Source organism: Balaenoptera ricei, chromosome X (assembly GCF_028023285.1).
Source record: "Balaenoptera ricei isolate mBalRic1 chromosome X, mBalRic1.hap2, whole genome shotgun sequence".
In the NCBI taxonomy this organism is placed as follows: domain Eukaryota; kingdom Metazoa; phylum Chordata; class Mammalia; order Artiodactyla; family Balaenopteridae; genus Balaenoptera; species Balaenoptera ricei.
The window spans coordinates 93,806,190-93,825,842 of NC_082660.1; the positions used below are offsets into that span (position 1 = coordinate 93,806,190).

The following is a 19,653-nucleotide window of genomic DNA, read 5'->3' on the forward strand; positions in this document are numbered from 1 at the left end:
ATAAAAAATAAATTTAAAAAAGAACAAGAGGGCTTCCCTGGTGGCGCAGTGGTTGAGAATCTGCCTGCCAACGCAGGGGACACGGGTTCGAGCCCTGGTCTGGGAAGATCCCACATGCCGCGGAGCAACTGGGCCCGTGAGCTGCAACTACTGAGCCTGTGCGCCTGGAGCCTGTGCTCCGCAACAAGAGAGGCCGCGATGGTGAGAGGCCCGCTCGCCGCAACTAGAGAAAGCCCTCGCACAGCAACGAAGACCCAACACAGCCATAAATAAATTAAAAAAAAAAAAAAGCACACGCAAATGTTTAAAAAAATAAAAAAAAGACCAAGCGCTGGGAGAAATGCATGTGTCCCCAATCCCTTAACAAATCTGTTACACATTTTAATGTAATCAAATCCATCAACGCTGTTCTTAATTGTTTAACTTTCAGTTATTATATTTTTAAAGACCTTCTACACAGAAAGCTTAGGTAAAAGCAGAGGCTAGTTATTCACAGCTTGTTATAACAAGGGAGTTAGCCACCCTAACTTGTGTTTGGCAGAGACTTAAAGACAGGCAAGGGAATGGGAAAGCTTTAGAGTGAAAAAAAGGAAGACCAGGTTTTCTCTGATTGGAAGTTGTTGTCAGGGAAAAGCTGGAAGCCAGGTAACTAGAAGCAGCGGCATTTTATGTTACTGGTTTGGGGAGCATATTTAGGTTTCTCTAGTTGGGGCAGGGCAAAAATAGGGAGGCTGGCAGTCATTGATCAAGTCCTGAAGATTGCTGTAGAGGCTGTGGTTTGGCTTGCGGGGCTGCTTGCTACAGAGATTGTGGGTCACAATTTTATTGTCATATATGGTCTGGTCATTGTCCGTTGTGTATTCAGTCTCTCACTTTAAAAAATCATTCTTTCATTCTGCTTCAAATATAATTTCATTTTCAGATCTAAGTATTTAATTCATTAGAAAATTTATGTCTGTGCATACCAGGAAAAAGGGACGACTTCATTTTGACGGGAACATTTTTCCTAATTTTTTCTAAAGTGCAATATTCTACCCTTTGTACAATATTAAAGTTCACATTCTTAAGATTTCATTGGTGAGTCTACGTTCTCTCAACGGAATTTAAGAGCAACGTTTATGGACTCCTCCCCCGGACCGCCCAGCCCATTAAAAAAAGCTTCTGTGTTTTTTATTAAAATTCTTTCTCTGACCAACTTCTCAAGAAGAGGAAAAGGACAAAAGGGCCGGGAGAGGTTGGCGGGGGGACCTGCCGGAGGGAGGCGGTGGGCGGCTGGCTGACTCCGGCTGGTGGGCGGGGTGCGAGGGCGGAGCTCGGGTGACGCAGCGCTCACGTGACCGCCGGGCTCCGAAGTGGGCACCGTCCGGGTGCCAGTCCTGGCTCCGTGCTGTCGGTCCCGGAGCCGTCTGGGAGCCCCTAATTGTTGCTCCAGGTTCTTTCAGGTCAGTGTGAGAGCTCTCGTTGCTGCCTGCGGGACACCGGAATGGGGGAGGGGGAACGGGCGCGGAAAGGAAAAAGGTTGGGGATGGGGTCCTGGTCGAGGGGAGCTAGCCAGAGTGTAGATAGAGATGGCGGTGGGAAAAACGGCTAAGGGGGAGTAAACGGCCATTGGGCAGAGGGTGGGGAAGGCGGACACCCCAAGTACCCATTCGCCTTTCTGCACACTTCTTCTTTACCCTCCGTCCATTTTGGAGCCGGAGATGATGAGTTGGCGGGGTGCCCCAGCAGTGAGACAGTGGGAATAAACCCCCTCTGCCACTCCGTGCGTAGAGTAAAAAGTTGACCTCAAGGGTTGGGGGGCGAGTTTCCTCTGCGGGAGAAGGACGCAGAGATCCAAAATTAGTTTGGAAAACATCCTGCTGGCGCCCGAGGAGTGAAAAGAAATGGCGGCTGGGGTGCTGTGGGGGCGGAGGAGGTGGGGAAGGGAAACGTTGGGTGAGGAGGACCCGGATTCGGAAAAAGAACCCGAGTCCCTGTGCATCCACCGATGCCTCATCCCCGGTCTCCTGTCTGTCTGCAGGTGTACGTGTCTGTTGTTCCCAGTGCTCTGCTGGGCTAGAGAAAGAGGAGGAACCTGTCCAGAATCCCCGCAGGTCAGTGAAGGAGGAGGGCACTGGACAGGGACGCAGAGGGGTGGGGAGTGTGGAGGGCACGGCCCGGGCAGAATTGGGGGCCCCACTGCCCACTTCCCAACACATTTACACACACTCTGCCATGCTGAGCAAGCGTAGGGAAAAATGGCAGGGTCTGTCTGGGAAATGGTTGGCTCACGTGTGCACGAGGAATGGTGGGGTAGAGGGTGGGAAGAAGGCACACTAGGAGGGCCGGGCCAGGTCCGGGGACCCCTGACAAGGGGCGAGAAGCGACTGCTACTATCCGGACCTGCTTTCCATCCCCAAGCCCTCAGTCTTCCTTGTTTCCTCTTTGTCTTCTCTTCCCCCTGCCCCATCCCCAGGACAGGAAAAGGAGGGGACGCTCAACATGGAAAAACTCTGCAGTGAAAATGAAGGAAAGCCTGAGAACCAAGGCAAGATGGAAAACAAAGAACAGCCACTGGATGCGGGAAAGCTGGGAGTAGCTTGTACTGTGGAAGACAAGGAAAAGTTAGAAAACAAGGGAAGGACAGATCTCAAGGGAAAGACAGAAGATGAGGAAGTACTAAAGGGTAAGGAAAAGCCAGAGAGTGAGGCAAAGCCAAAAGAAGGAAATCCAGAGAGCCAAGGAAAGCCAGTGAGTGAGGGAAAACCAAAAGAAGGAAAACCAGAGAGTGAGGGAAAGCCAGTGAGCGAGGGAAAGCCAAAAGAAGAAAAGCCAGCCAGCGAACCAAGGGCTGCAGGAAAGCGCCCAGCTGGGGATGATGTACCCAGGAAGGCCAAAAGAAAAACCAACAAGGGGCTGGCTCAGTGTCTCAAGGAATACAAGGAGGCCATACACGATATGCATTTGAGCAATGAAGAGATGATAAGAGAATTTGACGAGATGGCCAGGGTGGAGGATGAGGTGAAGAAAACCAGACAGAAATTGGGGGGGTTTATGTGGATGCAAAAAAGTTTACAGGACCCCTTCCACCCGAGGGGCCCAAGGGAACTCAGGGGTGGCTGCAGGGCCCCACAAAGGGGCTTTGAAGACATTCCTTTTGTGTAGTGCCCCTGGCAGGCATTTGCAAGGCCTTGTGCTTTATTTAACCTTATGCTAATACTATGCTTTAGGTGTTACTCTCTTTATCCAACTGCAGCCCTGTGTGTTTCAGTAGCAGATTTTCATCCATTGCATGGAAAAATGTTTATGGTGCATTGTAAAATTTTTAAAAAACCAGTTTTCAGAACCATATGTACGGCATCAGTCCATTTTTGTAAAACTACAATGATACTTACCTAGTGATCCATGTACAGAAAAAACTCGGAAAGCTGTGTCTACTAAAAGATTAACAGTGGTTATCTATGGGTGATTTTTTTCTGTTTTTTTGTCCATCTGTTTATATTCTCTTAAAAAAACACAGATTACTTTTATCATAACAATAATGAAAGATAAAAAAATAGGAAAGCAATACCAAGCAATCAAAAGTACTGTTCAGCTTATGAAGGCAGTGGAGACACATAACATTTCTGTTGTCAGGACATGAAATGATAAGTAAAAGTCACATTACCTCTGGGACTCAAAGCTGGAAGAATCAACCTGGCAATTATTACAGATCCATTATTGTAAGGGAGAGTCTTAGCATCAGTGAACTGGGGATAAAACTTGCCTTCCAGGGCTGTGGAGGATATCCGATGAGATGCTGAGTGTGTGAACTGTGTTAGGCTGTTTCCTACCCTCTCCCCTGCACTAGCAGGACCAGAACCCCATCAGATGTTTGGGAGAGGGCTGAGGGAGCTCTCACATGCGTCCAGGATTAAGTCCAGACAGCTGAGAGGTGGGTGCCACTTTCCCCTGGGTAATGCCATGACTCTTGGGCACTGTGCCTCTTCTAGTTTGTCCTGTACCCTCCTAAGGCCCCCACTGCTGCTGATGGTGCTGGAGATCATGATGGACTAAAGCAACACAGTGTCACAACAGAAGGGTGGAGAATTCTCTACCTACAGTAGAGTTTCCCTAACTCTGGTGGGTAGCACCCAGTTGTCGCTTGGGCCTTCATATTTATGAAGTTCTTATAAAACACACCCTTCCAAGTTTTTTGTTGGTTTGTGTGTGTTTTTGCATACAGCCCTCTCCACTGGATTTAGATACAGGAGATTGAGCCAGGAGAAAAATCTGAGTGACTAGATGCTGTGCTATTCTCACCTGTTAATCTCTTGTCTGCTGACGTTTTCATTTTAGAAGGAGCTGTCCCCTAGGAAATTCCTGTTAAGCCCTGGCTTATCATTTCAGCAGACCCATCTACCTATGTGATTTTTTCGTCTGGCTCTTCATTAGCCCTTTATTTGCTTATAGTGTTTCTTTAAATAAACTTTTATTTTAGGACAGTTGTAGATTTACAGAATTATTGCAAAGATATATAGTTTCCGTTTACCCCATACCTAGTATCCCCTATTATTAACAGCTTACTTTAGTTTGAAGTGTTTGTCACAATGAACCAATGTTGATACATTATTATTTACCAAAGTACATACTTTATTCATATTTCCTCAGTTTTTCCCTAATGTCCTTTTACTGTTCCAGGATCCTATCCAGGTTACCACCTTACATTTAGTCATTATGTCTCCTTAGGCTCCTCTTGGCTGTGACAGTTTCTCACACTTTCCCTGTTTCTTATGCCTTGACATTCTTGAGAAGTACTGGTCAGGTACTTTGTATCGTGTACCACAATATCAGTTTGCTTGACTTTTTTCTTGTGGTTAGGCAGGTGTTAAGTGCTTTGGGGAAGAAGATCACACAGGTAAAGTGGCATCATATAAAGGATATATGCTATCAATATTATTCCTGTTGATGTTAACGTTGGTCACCTGGCTGAGGTAGTGTTTGTCAGGATTCTCCATGGTAAAGTTACCCTTTTATTTCTCCCTTTCCAGACTGTACTCTGGAAGAAAGTCACTCTGCATAGTCCACACTTAAAGAATGCGGTGTTATTTCAAAGTTATCTCATTTCCAAAGTTACCGCCTTGAGGATGGAGTATCTCCAACATTTATTTGGAATTCTGCATAGGATATTTGATTTCTCCCCCATTTATTAATGTATTCAATTTATATAAGTATGGGCTCATTAATTTTATTCTTTGGACTATAATCTAATACTATTTTATATATTTTCATTGCTCAAATTGTTCCACTTTTGGCCATTGGAAGCTCTTTCAGTTGGCTCTTGGATCTATTTGACATACTTCCATCATTGTGTATGTGTGTGCTTTTTTTAAAAAACTCTTTCTGGCACTACAAGATCCTCTAGTCTTACCTTGCATATTTCCTGCCCAAGTCCTAGAATCAGCCATTTCTCCAAGGAGCCCTGGTACCTTTCGTTGGAGAATGGTATTAAAAACCAAGATTTGGGTGTTAGGTGTACTTGTTACTATTGGGATATCATTGCGTATAGGCCCTCTCGGTAGACAGAGAAAGAAGATATATGGGTATATAATAACCCATGCATATATATGCATCTCTTTCTCTCTCTCTCTCCATATATACATATATATATGTATGTGTATATATATATGTGTCTTTATATGTTTTAAAATATTTATATAGAGAGAAAATTTTGTCTTTAGTCTTACAGACTCCACTCATTTCCAAAGTTACCTATGCCAGTGCCTTATTTTTCCATCCCTTTCAGTGAAGTTGTTTCATGCATTTGTGATATACTTAGAGTCTTTTGTCACATCCTGTGTTGTGGGAATGCTATTATAAATGGCACTTTTAAATAATCAAATTCTAATTGTTCATTACTGGTATATAGGAAAGCAAGTAACTTTTATATATTAACTTACATCCTGCGATCTTGTGGCCAGGAGTTTGTCAATGCTTTGGCATTTTCTACATAGACCATCATGTCATCTGCAAATATAGTTTTATTTCCTCCATTCCAATCTGTATACTTTTTATTTCCTTTTTTGTCTTACTGCACTAGCTAGGACCTCCAGTATGATGTTTAATAGGAACAATGAGAAAGGACACCCTTGGCCTGTTCCTGACCTTAGGGTTAAGTGTCTACTTTCTCACCACTAAGTATAATGTTAGTTTCTTGTATTCTTTATCAAATTGAGGAAGTTCCCCTCTAATCCTAGTTTGAGAGCTTTTATCATGATTGGGTGTTGGATTCTGTCAAATGCTTTTTCTGCATCAAATAATAAAGATCATATGATTTTTCTTCTTTAGTCTGTTAACATGTGGTGGATTATATTGATTGATTTTCAAATGTTGAGTCACCCTTGAATACCTAGAATAAATTTCACTTGTTTGGTGCCTAACTTTTTATACATTATTGGATTCAATTTCATAATATTTTGTTGAGCATTTTGTGTCTGCATTCATTAGAAATATTGGTCTGTAGTTTTGCTTTCTTGTAGTATCTTTTATCTGGTTTTGGAATTAGGATAATATTGGTTTCACAGAATGAGTCAAGTGTTCTCTACCTCAATTTTATGGAAGAGATTGTGGAGAATTGGTATTATTTCTAACTTAAATGTTTGGCAAAATTCACTGGTGATTTCTAAATGTTTACTGGTGATCCTTAAATGTTTGGTAGAATTTGGTCCTAGTGATTTCTATCTTTGGAAGGTTATTAATTATTGATTCAATTTCTTTAGTAGATACAGAACTATTCAGATTATCTTTTTCCCCTTGTGTGAGTTTTAGTAGTTTGTACCTTTTGAGTAATTAGTCCATTTCATCTAAGTTATCAAATTTGTAGGTATAGAGTTGTTCATAGTATTCCTTCATTAAGAAGATAATGCCCATGGAATTAGGAGTGATAACCCCACTTTCATTTCTGATATTTTAATATGAGCCTTCTTTCTTTTTTTCTTGGTTACCCTGGTAAGAGATTTAACAGTTTTATTTATCTTTTCAAAGAACCAGCTTTTGGTTTTGTTGATTTCCTCTGTTGTTTTCCTGTTTTCACTTTCCTTGATTTTGTCTCTAATATTTCTTTTTTCCTGTTTGCTCTAGGCTTAAATTACTCTTCTTTCTTTAGTCTCCTGAGGAGAAAGTGTAGGTTATTGATGTTAGAACCTTCTTCTTTTCCATATATGCATTTAAGCTAGAAATTTCCCTTTAAGCACTACTGTTCCTTCATCCCAAAGATTTTGGTATGTTGTATTTTCATTTAGTTCAAAGCATTTTTACATTTTTCTTGAGAATTCTTCTTTGATTCATGTGTTATTTAGAAGTGTGTTGTTTAATTTCCAAATATTTGGGTTTTCCATCTATCCTGTTATTGATTTCTAGTTTAATTCTACTGAGAGCATACTTTTATGATTTCTATTCTTTTAAATTTGTTAAGGCGTGTTTTATGACCTAGAGTAGGACTCTCTTGGTGAATGTTCTATATGAGCTTGAAAATAAATATGTTCTGATGTTGGATGGAATGTTCTATAAATATCAACTAAATCAAGTTGATTGATAATACTGTTCGACTATATCCTTATTGATATTCTGCCTGCTTAATCTGTCAATTACTGGATGGCAGCATTGAAGTCTTCAACTCTAATAATGGATTTGTCAGTTTCTCCTTTCAGTTCCATCAGTTTTTGCCTCATATATTATGACACTTTTGTTAGGTGCATATACATGTTTAGGATTATTATGTATTTTTCTCAGAATTGATCCCTTTATCATTATGTAGTGCCTCTTCTGATCTCTGATAATTTTCCTTGTTCTGCTTTGTCTGAATGTATGTAACTACTCCAGCTTTCTTTTTTTGTCCAGGTTTCTTCTAATTAGTGCAGATCTTTCTCTGTTGCTTTACTTTTAACCTCTCACTCCTTATATTTAAAGTGGGCTTCTTGTACACATATATAGTTGGGTTTTTTTAATCCACTCTGATAATTTCTATCTTTAATTGGTGTATTTAGACCATTCACATTTAAAATGATTCTTGATATATTTGGATTTAATATCAACCATGTTTATAACTGTTTTCTATTTGTTGCCAGAGGCTTCTTCTGCCTTCGCTAGTTTTTTTTTAATACATTTATTTATTTATTTATTTTTATTTTTGACTGCGTTGAGTCTTCATTGCTGCACGTGGGCTTTCTCTAGTTGCGGCGAGTCGGGGCTACTCTTCATCGTTGCGGTGCGCGGGCTTCTCATTGTGGTGGCTTCTCTTGTTGAGCAGCACGGGCTCTAGGTGCATGGGCTTCAGTAGTTGTGGCTTGCAGGCTCTAGAGCTCAGGCTCAGTAGTTGTGGCGCACGGGCTTAGTTGCTCTGCGGCATGTGGGATCTTCCAGACCAGGGCTCGGACCCGTGTCCCCTGCATTGGTAGGCAGATTCTCAACCATTATACCACCAGGGAAGCCCCCCTGCCTTCTCTAGTTTTAATTGAGTATTTTACATGATTCCGCTTGTCTTCTCTCTTAGTGTATCAGTTATATGTCTTTAAAAGAATTTTCAATGATTTTCCTCGAGTTTACATTTTTAACTAAGATCACTTTCAAATAACACTCTTTTGCTTCACTTATATGTAGTACAGATACCTTATTACAGAATGTTCATCATTCATTTCATTCATCCATTTGCTACAGTCACTTAATACATTATTACTTTAGATAAAGAGTTATTTTTATATCAATTAAGAATAAGACAAAAGATTTCATTTTACTTTCATTTATTGCATTTCCATTGCTCTTCCTTTATGTAGATCTGAGTTGTTGGCCTGTACCATTTTTCTGCTGCCTGAAGAAAATCTTTTAACATTTCCTGAAGGAAAGGTTTGCTGATGCTGAATCCCATCACTTTTTGTTTGTCTGAGAAAGTATTTTATTTCTCCTTCACATTTGAAGGATTATTTCACTGGGTATAGAATTTTAGGTTAGTGTTTTTTTCTTTCAACACTTTATTTACACAGAGAGATAGGAGTGTTAACACTGAAATGGAGGATTTATTTATTCTACTTGTATTTCTGTCAAATTTTATTTTATTTATTTTGAGGTCAATTTAATAAATGCATACAAATTTTAAATATCATGAGGTGACACTCCTTATGTCTTGTAATGCTTTTTGCTTTAAAGTCTATTTTGTTATTAATTTACCTATAATGGCTTTCTTTTGGTTAGTGTTTTTTTTTTTTCTGTACTTTTACTTTCAATCCTTATGTATCTTTATATTTCAGATAGTCTTTTGTAAATAGTATATAGTTGGGTTTTTTCCAGTCTGAAAATCTTGGTTTTTTAATTGTTTCATGTAAACCATTTACATTTAATATACTTACTCATATTAATACTGGATATAACCATTGTACCAAGTTCTGTCTCTATGTCCCACCTGATTTATGTTAGTTTTTTCTTCTTTAGGATCGGTTATTTTCTTATTTTTGCCCCTCTATTAGCTTAGAAGTTTTACACTCTTACTCTTCCTTAATAGTTATCTGGCAATTATAGCATACAGTCTTGACTTATTAAAGTCTTGACTAATATTAATTTATACTTTTACACACTCCCTAGATAATGCCAGAACTTTAAATACTTTTACTCTAGCTCTCTTGACTCTTATGTTGTCAATATGAATTAACAAGATAATATTATTTTATATAATATTGATTTAAATTTATATAGATATTTAGCCTTTTAATTGCTTTTTATTCCTTTCTTCATCCCCAGTCTTCCATCTGAGATCATTTTCCTGTTATCTGAAAAATGCCCTGTAGAATTCAGTACTTACTTTGGTTTATGCCTGCTGCTGGAAACTCTCTCTGTTTTTGTTTATTTGTAAAGCTTTAATTTCACCTTCATTTTTGAAGGGTATTTTTGCTGGTTATTAATTTCTTGGTTAGCATTGATTTTCTTTCAAGATACTAAAGATGTCATTTCACCATATTCATGCTTTCATCATTGCTGTTGCAAGCTAGTAATTAGCCTAACTTTTGTTCCTTTTGAGGCATACTCTTTTTTTTTTTTGGCTACCTTTATGATTTTTCTCTTTGTCTTGGATTCTCTGTAAGTTCACTATTACGCATTCTATATGTGGGTTTCTTTTTATTTATGCTGTTTGGGATTTGTTGGACTCCGTGGATCTATGGATCAATGTCTTTCATCAGTTTTGAATAATCCTCAGCCATTAATTCTTTAGATTGCCTCTGAACAATTCCATTTCTCTTTTCCATCTGGAACTCCAATTAAACATGCATCAGACCTTATCATACCCTCCTGTCTGTATTTTCCATCTTTTTGACTACCCATGCAGCCTTATGGATAATTTCATCTGAATAGAATTTCTAGTTCTTTAATTCTCTCTTGGGCTGCATCTAATCTGCTGTTAAGGCCATCCACTGAGTTTCTAATTTCAGCTTAGTTACTTTTTAGTTTGGGGTTTTTTTTTTTTTCCTACTTTTTCTGATTTCTTGTTCCCTGTTGAAATTTTCAAGATTGGATTTTATTTATCTGAATACAGTAAGCATTGTGGTTTAGTAGTCTGTATCTGATAATTCAAATAATTCAAAGCTAATGGATCTGTTTGTGTTGTCTGTTTTCTCTGGTTCTTTTTACCTATGATGGGTTTTGTCTTTGTGTTGCTGGTTATCTTTGTGTATGGGCATTGTATTTAAACAACTGTTCGTTGAAATAATTTGAGGCCTAGGATGATGGAATCTTCCTCCAGAGAAGATTTTGTTTGCATTGGTCAGGTCCGTAAGGATGCTTCCTGTCTAAAACCACCTTAATCTATACTCAAAACTTAAACTTTACTAGTCCACCTAGATGTTGCAAAGCCAAGCTAAAAAACTTTGTGAGGGCTAGTTTATTTCCAGTTTACAGTTACCCTTAAAGTGAAACATTTGATGTTCCTAGGAAACCCCTCCCTTTTTAATAAGCCTTGGGCTTTGATTTTTGTTACTCTAGTGCTTTGAGTCTGCTGAATATTCAACTCACTTTGACACTGGTTTATTCCTTAACCTTTATTCCTTAACCACAGATGACCTCGACAAATATAGCTAACCTTATGAGTACTAAAAGAAGACATGGTGAATTCTTCTTTCACCTCATGTAGGAAAAGAGTTCTTAACTATGAATCAAAATCTAGATGCAATAAAAGAAAAGTCTAATAAATGTGACTACTTTTTTTTAATGCATGGCAGAAATACATCATAAAGTCAAAAGGCAACTAAAAAACTGGAAGTAAATATTTGCAACTTATATAACAGATAAAGGCCTAATATAGTTAATGTGTAAAGAACACTTGAAAAGTGTGAAGGACCAACAACCCAATAGAAAAATGTGGAAAAGACATGAACAGACAATTCACAATGATATTTAAACTGTTGTTAAACAGAAATGCAAAATAAAATGCCATCGATATAATACTTCTCACCTATCATATTAGTGAAAAATAGAAAGTATGTCACACACTATGTTGGAAAGGGTGTGGGGAAATAAGCACTCTCCTATATTGCTGGTGGGAAAGCAAAAATGGGTCTGAGACTCGAGGGAATAACCTGGATATGTAGATTTGGGAATCATCTGTGTTAAGAGGGAAATGAACAGAGATCAGCCAGGGAGAGAGAACACGTGGGCCGAGAAGAGCAGAGGCTCAGGACATAGCTGCTACTCAAGGAGGCAGCGCAGCTTCCTGGCGGGCACCACCACCAGGGCTCTGGAGTCAGACGGAGCTGGTCTTGAAAGCGGGCTGTGGGGCTCCGTGTGGAGCGCTCTTGGCGAAGTCGGGTACCTTGCCTGTGATCAGCTGTCACAACTGGGGATAAAGGGCATCTCAGATGGATGCTGAGCGAGAACCTGAGTTGCGCCAGGTAAAGCACCTGCAGTCAGGAAGCCTCCCCCGACCTGCTCTGTTGGTAACTACCCCTTTTCCACACACACACCCCCCCCCCCAGCCCGTCCGCAGCTGTCCGGTCCCTGTGGGATGTAGGTGAGGGGGCGGGGCGGGGGGAAACCGGGCTCGGGTGACGCGGCGCTCACGTGACCGGCAGGGCGCCGACGTGGGCAGCAGCCCCCGCGCCCCCCCCCCCCCCCCGCCCCGAGGTCTGGTCCCGTCGCCTGCGCGGAACCAGCTCCCCGAGCTGCCCGGGCGGGGGGCGAGCGGGCTTAGACGAGCCAGAGGAGGCGCAGGCCCGACCCGGGCGCTGCAGGTCAGTGTGAAGGTGGGCGCAGCTGGCGGCCCGGGTGGGGGTGGAAGCGGATGGGACTAGGATCCGGGAGCAGCGGGGAGAGGGGAAGGGGTCCCGAGATGGGTGAGGAGGGGCACGGGGCGCGGCGTGGGCAGGTGGGGAGGGAGGACCCTGCAACAACTGGCCCTGCTGCCTCTTCGACGCCCCTCCTCTGCGCCCTCCATCCATTTTCGAGCCTGAAATGGGGGGGGGGGAGTGCGCCCCCGCAGTGCGACAGTGAAACGTAGACAAATTCTGAAAATAACTCCCTTTCACACTCTCCACCCAGGAGGAAATATTGACCTCAGCGCAAAGGGTTGGGGGTGGGGCAGGTTGCTTGCAGGGGAGGAAGACCCAGAGATCCAAAATAGTTTGGAAAGCATCCTGGTCTGGTGCCTGAGGCCTGAAAAGTAATGGCGGCTTGGATGCAGGGGAGGTGGGGGAGGAAACGTTGGATGAGGAGGGCCCAAATTCAGGAAAGGGGCTTCAGTCCACTGACCGTGCAGCCCCTCTCTGTCTCCTGTCTGTCTACAGGTCTGCATGTCTGTTCCCAGCACTCTGCAAGGCTAGGAGGAGGAACCTGTCCAGAATCCCTGCAGGTCAGCGAAAGGAGGGAGAGGCACTGGACAGGGACGGGGCTGGGGGCCGGGTGTGGAGGGCACAGCTTGGGCAGAATTTGAGGGCCCCACTGCCCATCCCCCCACCATATGTAATATACACACTTCCTGCCACGCTGAAGGATGGTACAAGGTGGCAGGGCCTGCCAAGGAAATGGTTGGCTCTCAGTGCAGGGGGAATGGTGGGGTAAAGGGTGGCCAGAAGGCACACTAGGCTGGGCCAGGTCAGGGGAACGCTGACAAGGCTGAGATGCCGGTATTATCCGGACCTGCATTCCACCCCCAAGCCCTCAGTCTCCCTTGTTTCCTCTTGTCTCTCTCCCCCAACCCCACCCCATCCCATCCCATCCCCCAGGACAGGAAAACATCTCAACATGGAAAAACTCTGCAATGAAAATGAAAGAAAGCTGGAAAGCGAAGGAAAGCCAGAAAATGAAGTAGAGCCTGAAAATCAAGGAAAGTCAGATGAGGAAGAAAAGCAAGAAGTGGAGGGGAAGTCAGAACACGAGGGAGAGCTCCAGAATGAGGGACGGCCAGAAGATGAGGGGAAGGGAGAAAAGCAGGGCAAGTCTGAAGCTGAGGGAAAACCACACGGTGAGGGCAAGCTGGAATCCCAGGCAAAGCCAGAGAGTCAGCCGCGGGCTGCCGAAAAGCGCCCCGCTGAAGACTATGTGCCCCGGAAAGCAAAAAGAAAAACGGACAGGGGGACGGACGATTCCCCCAAGGACTATCAGGACAACTTACAGAAAAGGCATCTGGGCAGTGAGGAGATGATGAGAGAATGTGCAGATATGTCAAGGGCTCAGGAAGAGCTAAGGAAAAGACAGAAAATAGGTGACTTTCACTGGATGCAAACAGATGTACAGGATCCATTCACCCCAAGGGGCCAACGGGGTGTCAGGGGAATGAGGGGCGGAGGTAGGGGCCAGAGGGGCTTACATGATATCCCATATCTTTAATGCCTTTGGCCTTCAATTCTGACTCCTCTGATGAGAATATCGCTGACCCTGCTTTCCCTGGCCGGCATTTGCCAGGCTATGTGCTTTAACCTTACGCTGATACTTTGCCTTAGGTGTCACTCTCGTTATCAGCAGCCTTTTGATCCAACTACAGTGCTCTCTGTGTTTCAGTAGGGGATTTTCACCCACGTGCATGGAAGAGGTGTTCATGGTACACTGTAAAATAACAATAAAGAAAAAACAGTTTTCAGAACCAAATATATAGTATCAGCCCAATTTTGTAAAAATATAAACATTTGCACAATACATTTGTGCATAGAGAAAACTCTGAAAATGTTTGCACTAAAAAGGAGGCGATGGTTTTTTCCTGCATGGTAGCCAGAAAATAGGTCTCACCTGCACTCAAAAATGAATCCAATCGCCTGATGGTACCTCCATGCCACTCCCCTGCAGGTGTGCCCAGCCCCTGTCTTCCCCTAGTTGTAACCATGTCAGTGGGCACTGCTACACCTTCTCCTGGGTCCTCTACCATCCTATGGCTCCCAACATGTGTGATTCTTTTTTTCTTTGCCCACTCATCTCCACTTTTTCTTAAATGATATGGATTATGTTTGTCATAATAAAAAATCTAGAAATCAACACATGATAAACAATTGAAATGTTCAGTGAGCTTATGAGGGCAATGAAGACACTTAAAATTCCCGTTGTCAGAATGTAAAATGATAAGTAAAACATTACCTCTGGGACTCATAGCTAGAGGAATCAACCTGACAGTTGTAACAGATCCAGTGCTCTAAAGGTCAGTCTTGTCATCTGTGAAATGGGAATAAAACTTGCCTGTGTTGGATGGGCTCCTTTGTAGCAGTAGGACCCTGGACCTTGTCAGACACTCAGGGGAGGGCTGAGAGTAGGTCTCACCTATGCCCAGGAACAAGTCCAAGTAGCTGAGAAGAGACTGCCACTCTTCTCTGGATACTACCATATCTGCTGGGCACTCCTGTTGTGCCCTGTACCCTCTGCTGACAGCTACTGATATGATGGAGTCCTCATGGTGACAAAGCCCCTCTGATTCCCTATAGTTCCCAAAGGGCCAAAGCCCCTATTTGACTTCTATAGGAATGTAGGTTAACCCCCTCTTCCAACTTCAGAGTTGTACCTACCCTGGTGGTACTGCCCCAGGGCTGTTTGGGCTCCACTATATTGCATAGTTCTTAACAAAGTAGTCATTAACATTTTTAGTTCATTTTATATTTGCTTATAGTACTTTCTTATCTCTTGACTCAAATATTTTGGGTCCACTGGGGGTTGTATCCTGAGACAAATCTGTGGACGAGACAGTGGATGATTATTTGAACTACACACCACAGTACCTCAGGGAAGCCACACGTAAATTTACATACCTTTCTTAGTGTGAGTTTTCGCTCTAAAAAGTCTCCTGGTTGGCTTCCTACACAAAATCAAAGGACTTGTCCACACATAATCAGAGAGGGTTACACAAGTGAGTTTCAAGCTGAAAATATCCCTTCCCATTCCAAACCAATTCCAACTGAGAAGTGTAACAGTGCTCTTAAAAATATTAAAATCTCTCAATGTTAGGCATTTTTATTTAACCCACTAGTATGTTGCTTTTTCCAAAGACTTTTTTATTCATCCTAACATCCCTTACACTGTACTTGACACATATACTTAATAAATTATGATTGAATCAGGAGCCCTGAGTTAAAAAAGATACACTGTTCACGGATTAGAAGACTCAATGTGTTAATATGGTAATTCTCTCCAAAAGTGATCTATAAATTCAATGCCATCCCAATAGAAATCTCAGCAAACTGCGATTCTAAAGGTTCTATGGAAAAGCAAAGGAACAAAGAGGACTCACTACCTGATTTCAGGGCTAACTATAAAGCTACATTAATCAAGACTATGTAGTATTCGCATAAGGACAAACATATAGATTGATGGAATAAAACACAGACCAAAAGTAGACCCACATATATGTGGTCAATTCATTTTTTAAAAAGGACCCAAAGGAATTCAGTGGAGACTTTTCAAGAAATGATGCTGGAACAATTGAATGTTGTCTTGGTCAGTTTGGGCTGCTATAACAAAAATACCACAGACTGGAATTTCTCATAGTTCCGGAGTCTGGGAAGCCCACGATCAAGATGCTGGCAGATCTGGTGTCTAGTGAGGGTCAGATTCCTGGTTCATAACCAGATGTCTTCACATGGCAGAAGGGGCAAGGAAGCTCTGTGGGTCTCTTTTATAATGAAACTAATCCCATTCATGAGGGCTCCACCTGCATGGCCTAATTGCCAATTACCATCCAATTATTTGGTAATTCCAGATACCATCCAATTGGATGAATTTCGGGGTTACACAAACATTCAGTCTAGAGCAGACATCAATATACAAAAAAAGTACCCTTACCTCACACCATATACAAAACATGAATTCAAAATGGCTTACAGAACAAAATGTGAAACCCCAAATTATAAAAACTTCATTTAGGGAATTCCCTGGCAGTCCAGTGGTTAGAACTCTGCGTTCTCACTGCCAAGGGCCCAGGTTCGATCCCTGGTCAGGGGAACTAAAATCCCATAAGCCATGTGGTGTGGCCAGAAAAATAAAATAAAATAAAATAAAATAAAAATTTCATTTAAAAATAGGAAAAATATGGAATAGTTTGTAGGTTCAGAGTAAAATATTATTGCTTATTAATTCTGAAGTGGTTTAAAGATTTTTTTTGAAATTAACTTTCTGCCACAATCTACTTAATAGGCTCCAGAGGTTTCTCCTACTAAGAAATGGGAAAAGGCAAATGCTAATGATAAAACATTTACATGTGGACAATAAAATTTAAGATATCATTAAAAAATTAGGGAAAAAAGGGTAATCCTGGATTAGCATATGACATGAATCTGTGCAGTATGACAATTTAAGATAATAATGGGACAATGAGGGTATTGACAAATTTCTGTGAACTTCAAACAAGTCTGGAATATCTATACTAATAACATATACCCATACATATATAATCTAAGATGGCTTAATACTTATTTGACAATGTTTTCCACGTAATTTAACATACCAAATAAACCTAATTGTTTTAATATCTCTTTTATAAGGTGAGAGACGATTTTTTTTGAGATTTTCTAAGTACCCACTGGGAAATCTCAAAAATAGTTTGAGGTCAAAAAGACTCCATTTAGAATTTGATTTTGGGAAGTTGTCAAAAATTCCAAAAGTTTGAACATTTGATTAAACAGGATCACAGATCAATATGAAACAATACTTAATTATCTATTTAACCATTTAACCAAAGTGACAATAAAAGATTTTTAAGGTAAATACAGAAGGTTACAAAACTGTGAAAAAATATAGCTCTTTTCACATTGAGAAGACTCAGTTCTCCCATGTAATCAAAGACCTGATAAAGACAATATGAAGCACAAAAAATTATTTTGGTAAGACAAAATCTTTGCTTTCCAGGCAGATTACCCAAAAGGTAAAGAGAAACATTTCACAATCTCTTATCAAGAGAAGACCAATAGTCCAAACACTTTTTCTTTTTAACAGAGAGAAAACCAAACTCTAATTTTGCACCAGTGTCCTTTTTTTTTCTTTTTTGGCTGTGCTGCGTGGCATGTGTGATCTTAATTCCCCAACCAGGGATCGAACCTGTGCCCCCTGCAGTGGAAGTGCGGAGTCTTAACCACTGGACCTCCAGGGAAGTCCCTGCACAAGTCTACTTTTGATATTAAGGCTCATTCTTTAAAAACTTACAAATAAATCCATTCTAATCTTAGCCAGCTTGACCACACATAAAATTCCTTTCCCAAGATTCCTTCTACCCACTCAGGTTTTTTTCCCTGTATTTTCCTCTTTCTTATTCTGGAACACCCAGTAATTCTACTTTAGAACAAAATTACTCTTTTTCCCTTAACAAAAACATGTCTTTCATACCTCTTCTTATCCAAAACACACATCCTATTTTCCTTACCTACTTTTCAAACACAGTTGTTTCCTTTCACCCTTATTATTTCTAGTATTTTTTTTTAATGTTGAGTTTCTTTAGGAGTTTTTGTTTAAATTCCTCTACTTTTTTTAAAAATTTTATTTATTTATTTATTATTTATGGCTGTGTTGGGTCTTTGTTTCTGTGCGAGGGCTTTCTCTAGTTGTGGCAAGTGGGGGCCACTCTTCATCGCGGTGCGTGGGCCTCTCATTATCGTGGCCTCTCTTGTTGCAGAGCACAGGCTCCAGACGCGCAGGCTCAGTAATTGTGGCTCACGGGCCTAGTTGCTCCGCGGCATATGGGATCCTCCTAGACCGGGGCTCGAACTCGTGTCCCCTGCGTTGGCAGGCAGATTCTCAACCACTGCGCCACCAGGGAAGCCCCTATTTCTAGTATTTTTAATTACATATATTGATTACCTTTCTTAACCCTTAGAAACCTTAATTTCTAGTGAAACTAAAAAGTAAGCAATTGTGGACTGCCTGTTATACAACCATTCTATGGATTGGTAAATTTAAAAATATATTTCATAATTTCTAAAAGTATATCCTTCCTGATAGTAAAATTTCCAGTATGGCACAACACATGTTTGCTGATAGATAGAAATAGCTTCAGTTCCTTTGTAAGAAGATGCCAAAGTAGATAAACCTATGCTCAGTAGTTTCAGTATTTTATTTTATTTGAAAATGATCTAGATATTCAATGCATATCCATCATTAGTTAGTGTAACTTTAAGGTTTCAAGTTATCAAAAAGATTTTTGAAACTATTTTTAAGTAGACATACCATAAAATATAATTACTGTTGAAAAATTCACATATAAACTTTTAATTACAGATATATAATTCATCTGTTTAGGTTACTCATGAAAATTTCATGAGGCATTAAACAGCTAACCATCAACTTAAGTTATTTTTCTTGCTAACAAATCCTGTAACAGAAATAACATGACTTTTAGTAAACCTGGCTAGAATAAAAGCTGTATGTTTGCATTATATTTAAGGCTGATAACTCTGAAGACATGCCTGTTTTAATTAAACCAACAAAGTTAAACTAGCTTTTATTTACCAAAGATTATCCTAGATCACATGAACTTGAAAAAGTTTCTATATTTCTGAGAGAATCTTTTTTTTTTTTTTTTTTTTTTTTTTTACTGGATCAACAGCTCAACAGCTCAACTTTTAATTATCCAAATTCCTATATTAAGATTCAGGGGATTCTGAATTCCATGATTACAGGCACCTGGCATAAACAGGAGTAAATTTTCTCTGCAAGAAGTTTACATCATCCTAAGCCTACAGTCAATTTGATCAACAGTCTGTCTACACAGTAAAAGGTAGACAGGTACAAAATGAGCCCAAACAACATGAAAAAAAAAAAAAAACTCTGCAGAAACAACACACAACAAATACAGATCTATAGGAGTTCCAGACACTGGAATTATAAGACTCAATTTAAAAATAAATTTTCTGGGACTTCCCTGGCAGTCCAGAGGTTAACCCTCCACGCTTTCACTGAAGGGGGTGCAGCTTCGATCCCTGGTTGGGGAACTAAGATCCCACATGCTCTGCAGAACAGCCAAACAAAAAAATTAAATAATAATAATAATAATTTTTCTTACTAAATAGGAGATAAAAGACATGATTGAAAATTTCAGCAGGTAACTGGAAATTATAAAAAACATGAAATAGAAATTCTATAACTAAATTTTAAAAATTTATTTTGTATTGAAGTATAGTTGAATTACAATGTGTTAATTACTGCTGTACAGCACAGTGACTCAGTTATACATATATATACATTCTTTTTCATATT

The 19,653-nt window shown here is 40.7% G+C and overlaps 3 protein-coding genes across 4 annotated transcripts in view; 2 read left to right on the forward strand and 1 right to left on the reverse strand.

Annotated features, from left to right (window-relative positions):
- Positions 1-1,326: 1,326 nt before the first annotated feature.
- On the forward strand, positions 1,327-3,437 carry TCEAL4 (transcription elongation factor A like 4). 2 transcript variants are annotated; one of them, XM_059910353.1, is made up of 3 exons: positions 1,327-1,442; positions 2,021-2,093; positions 2,456-3,437. In XM_059910353.1, the coding sequence occupies exon 3, from the start codon at positions 2,482-2,484 to the stop codon at positions 3,142-3,144; it is 663 nt and encodes a 220-aa protein (XP_059766336.1). In that variant the 5' UTR covers positions 1,327-1,442; positions 2,021-2,093; positions 2,456-2,481; the 3' UTR covers positions 3,145-3,437. The 2 variants fall into 2 exon arrangements, with proteins under 2 accessions (XP_059766336.1, XP_059766337.1); XM_059910354.1 differs by having other exon boundaries at positions 2,461-3,437.
- Positions 3,438-11,436: 7,999 nt separating this feature from the next.
- The window catches only part of LOC132356852 (phosphorylated adapter RNA export protein-like), a 68,370-nt gene continuing 60,153 nt past the window's right edge, over positions 11,437-19,653 (reverse strand). The window contains exons 2-4 of the transcript XR_009500128.1: positions 13,802-14,037; positions 13,607-13,674; positions 11,437-11,833 (exon numbers count right to left, since the gene is read on the reverse strand). The gene's annotated coding sequence lies outside the window, so the exon portion shown is untranslated. The remainder of the gene's footprint in view (positions 11,834-13,606; positions 13,675-13,801; positions 14,038-19,653) is intronic.
- Positions 12,115-13,771, forward strand: TCEAL3 (transcription elongation factor A like 3). The gene is given in 4 exon segments (XM_059909987.1): positions 12,115-12,227; positions 12,780-12,844; positions 13,218-13,740; positions 13,742-13,771. Coding segments are annotated over 2 exon segments (534 nt in total). The 5' UTR covers positions 12,115-12,227; positions 12,780-12,844; positions 13,218-13,236.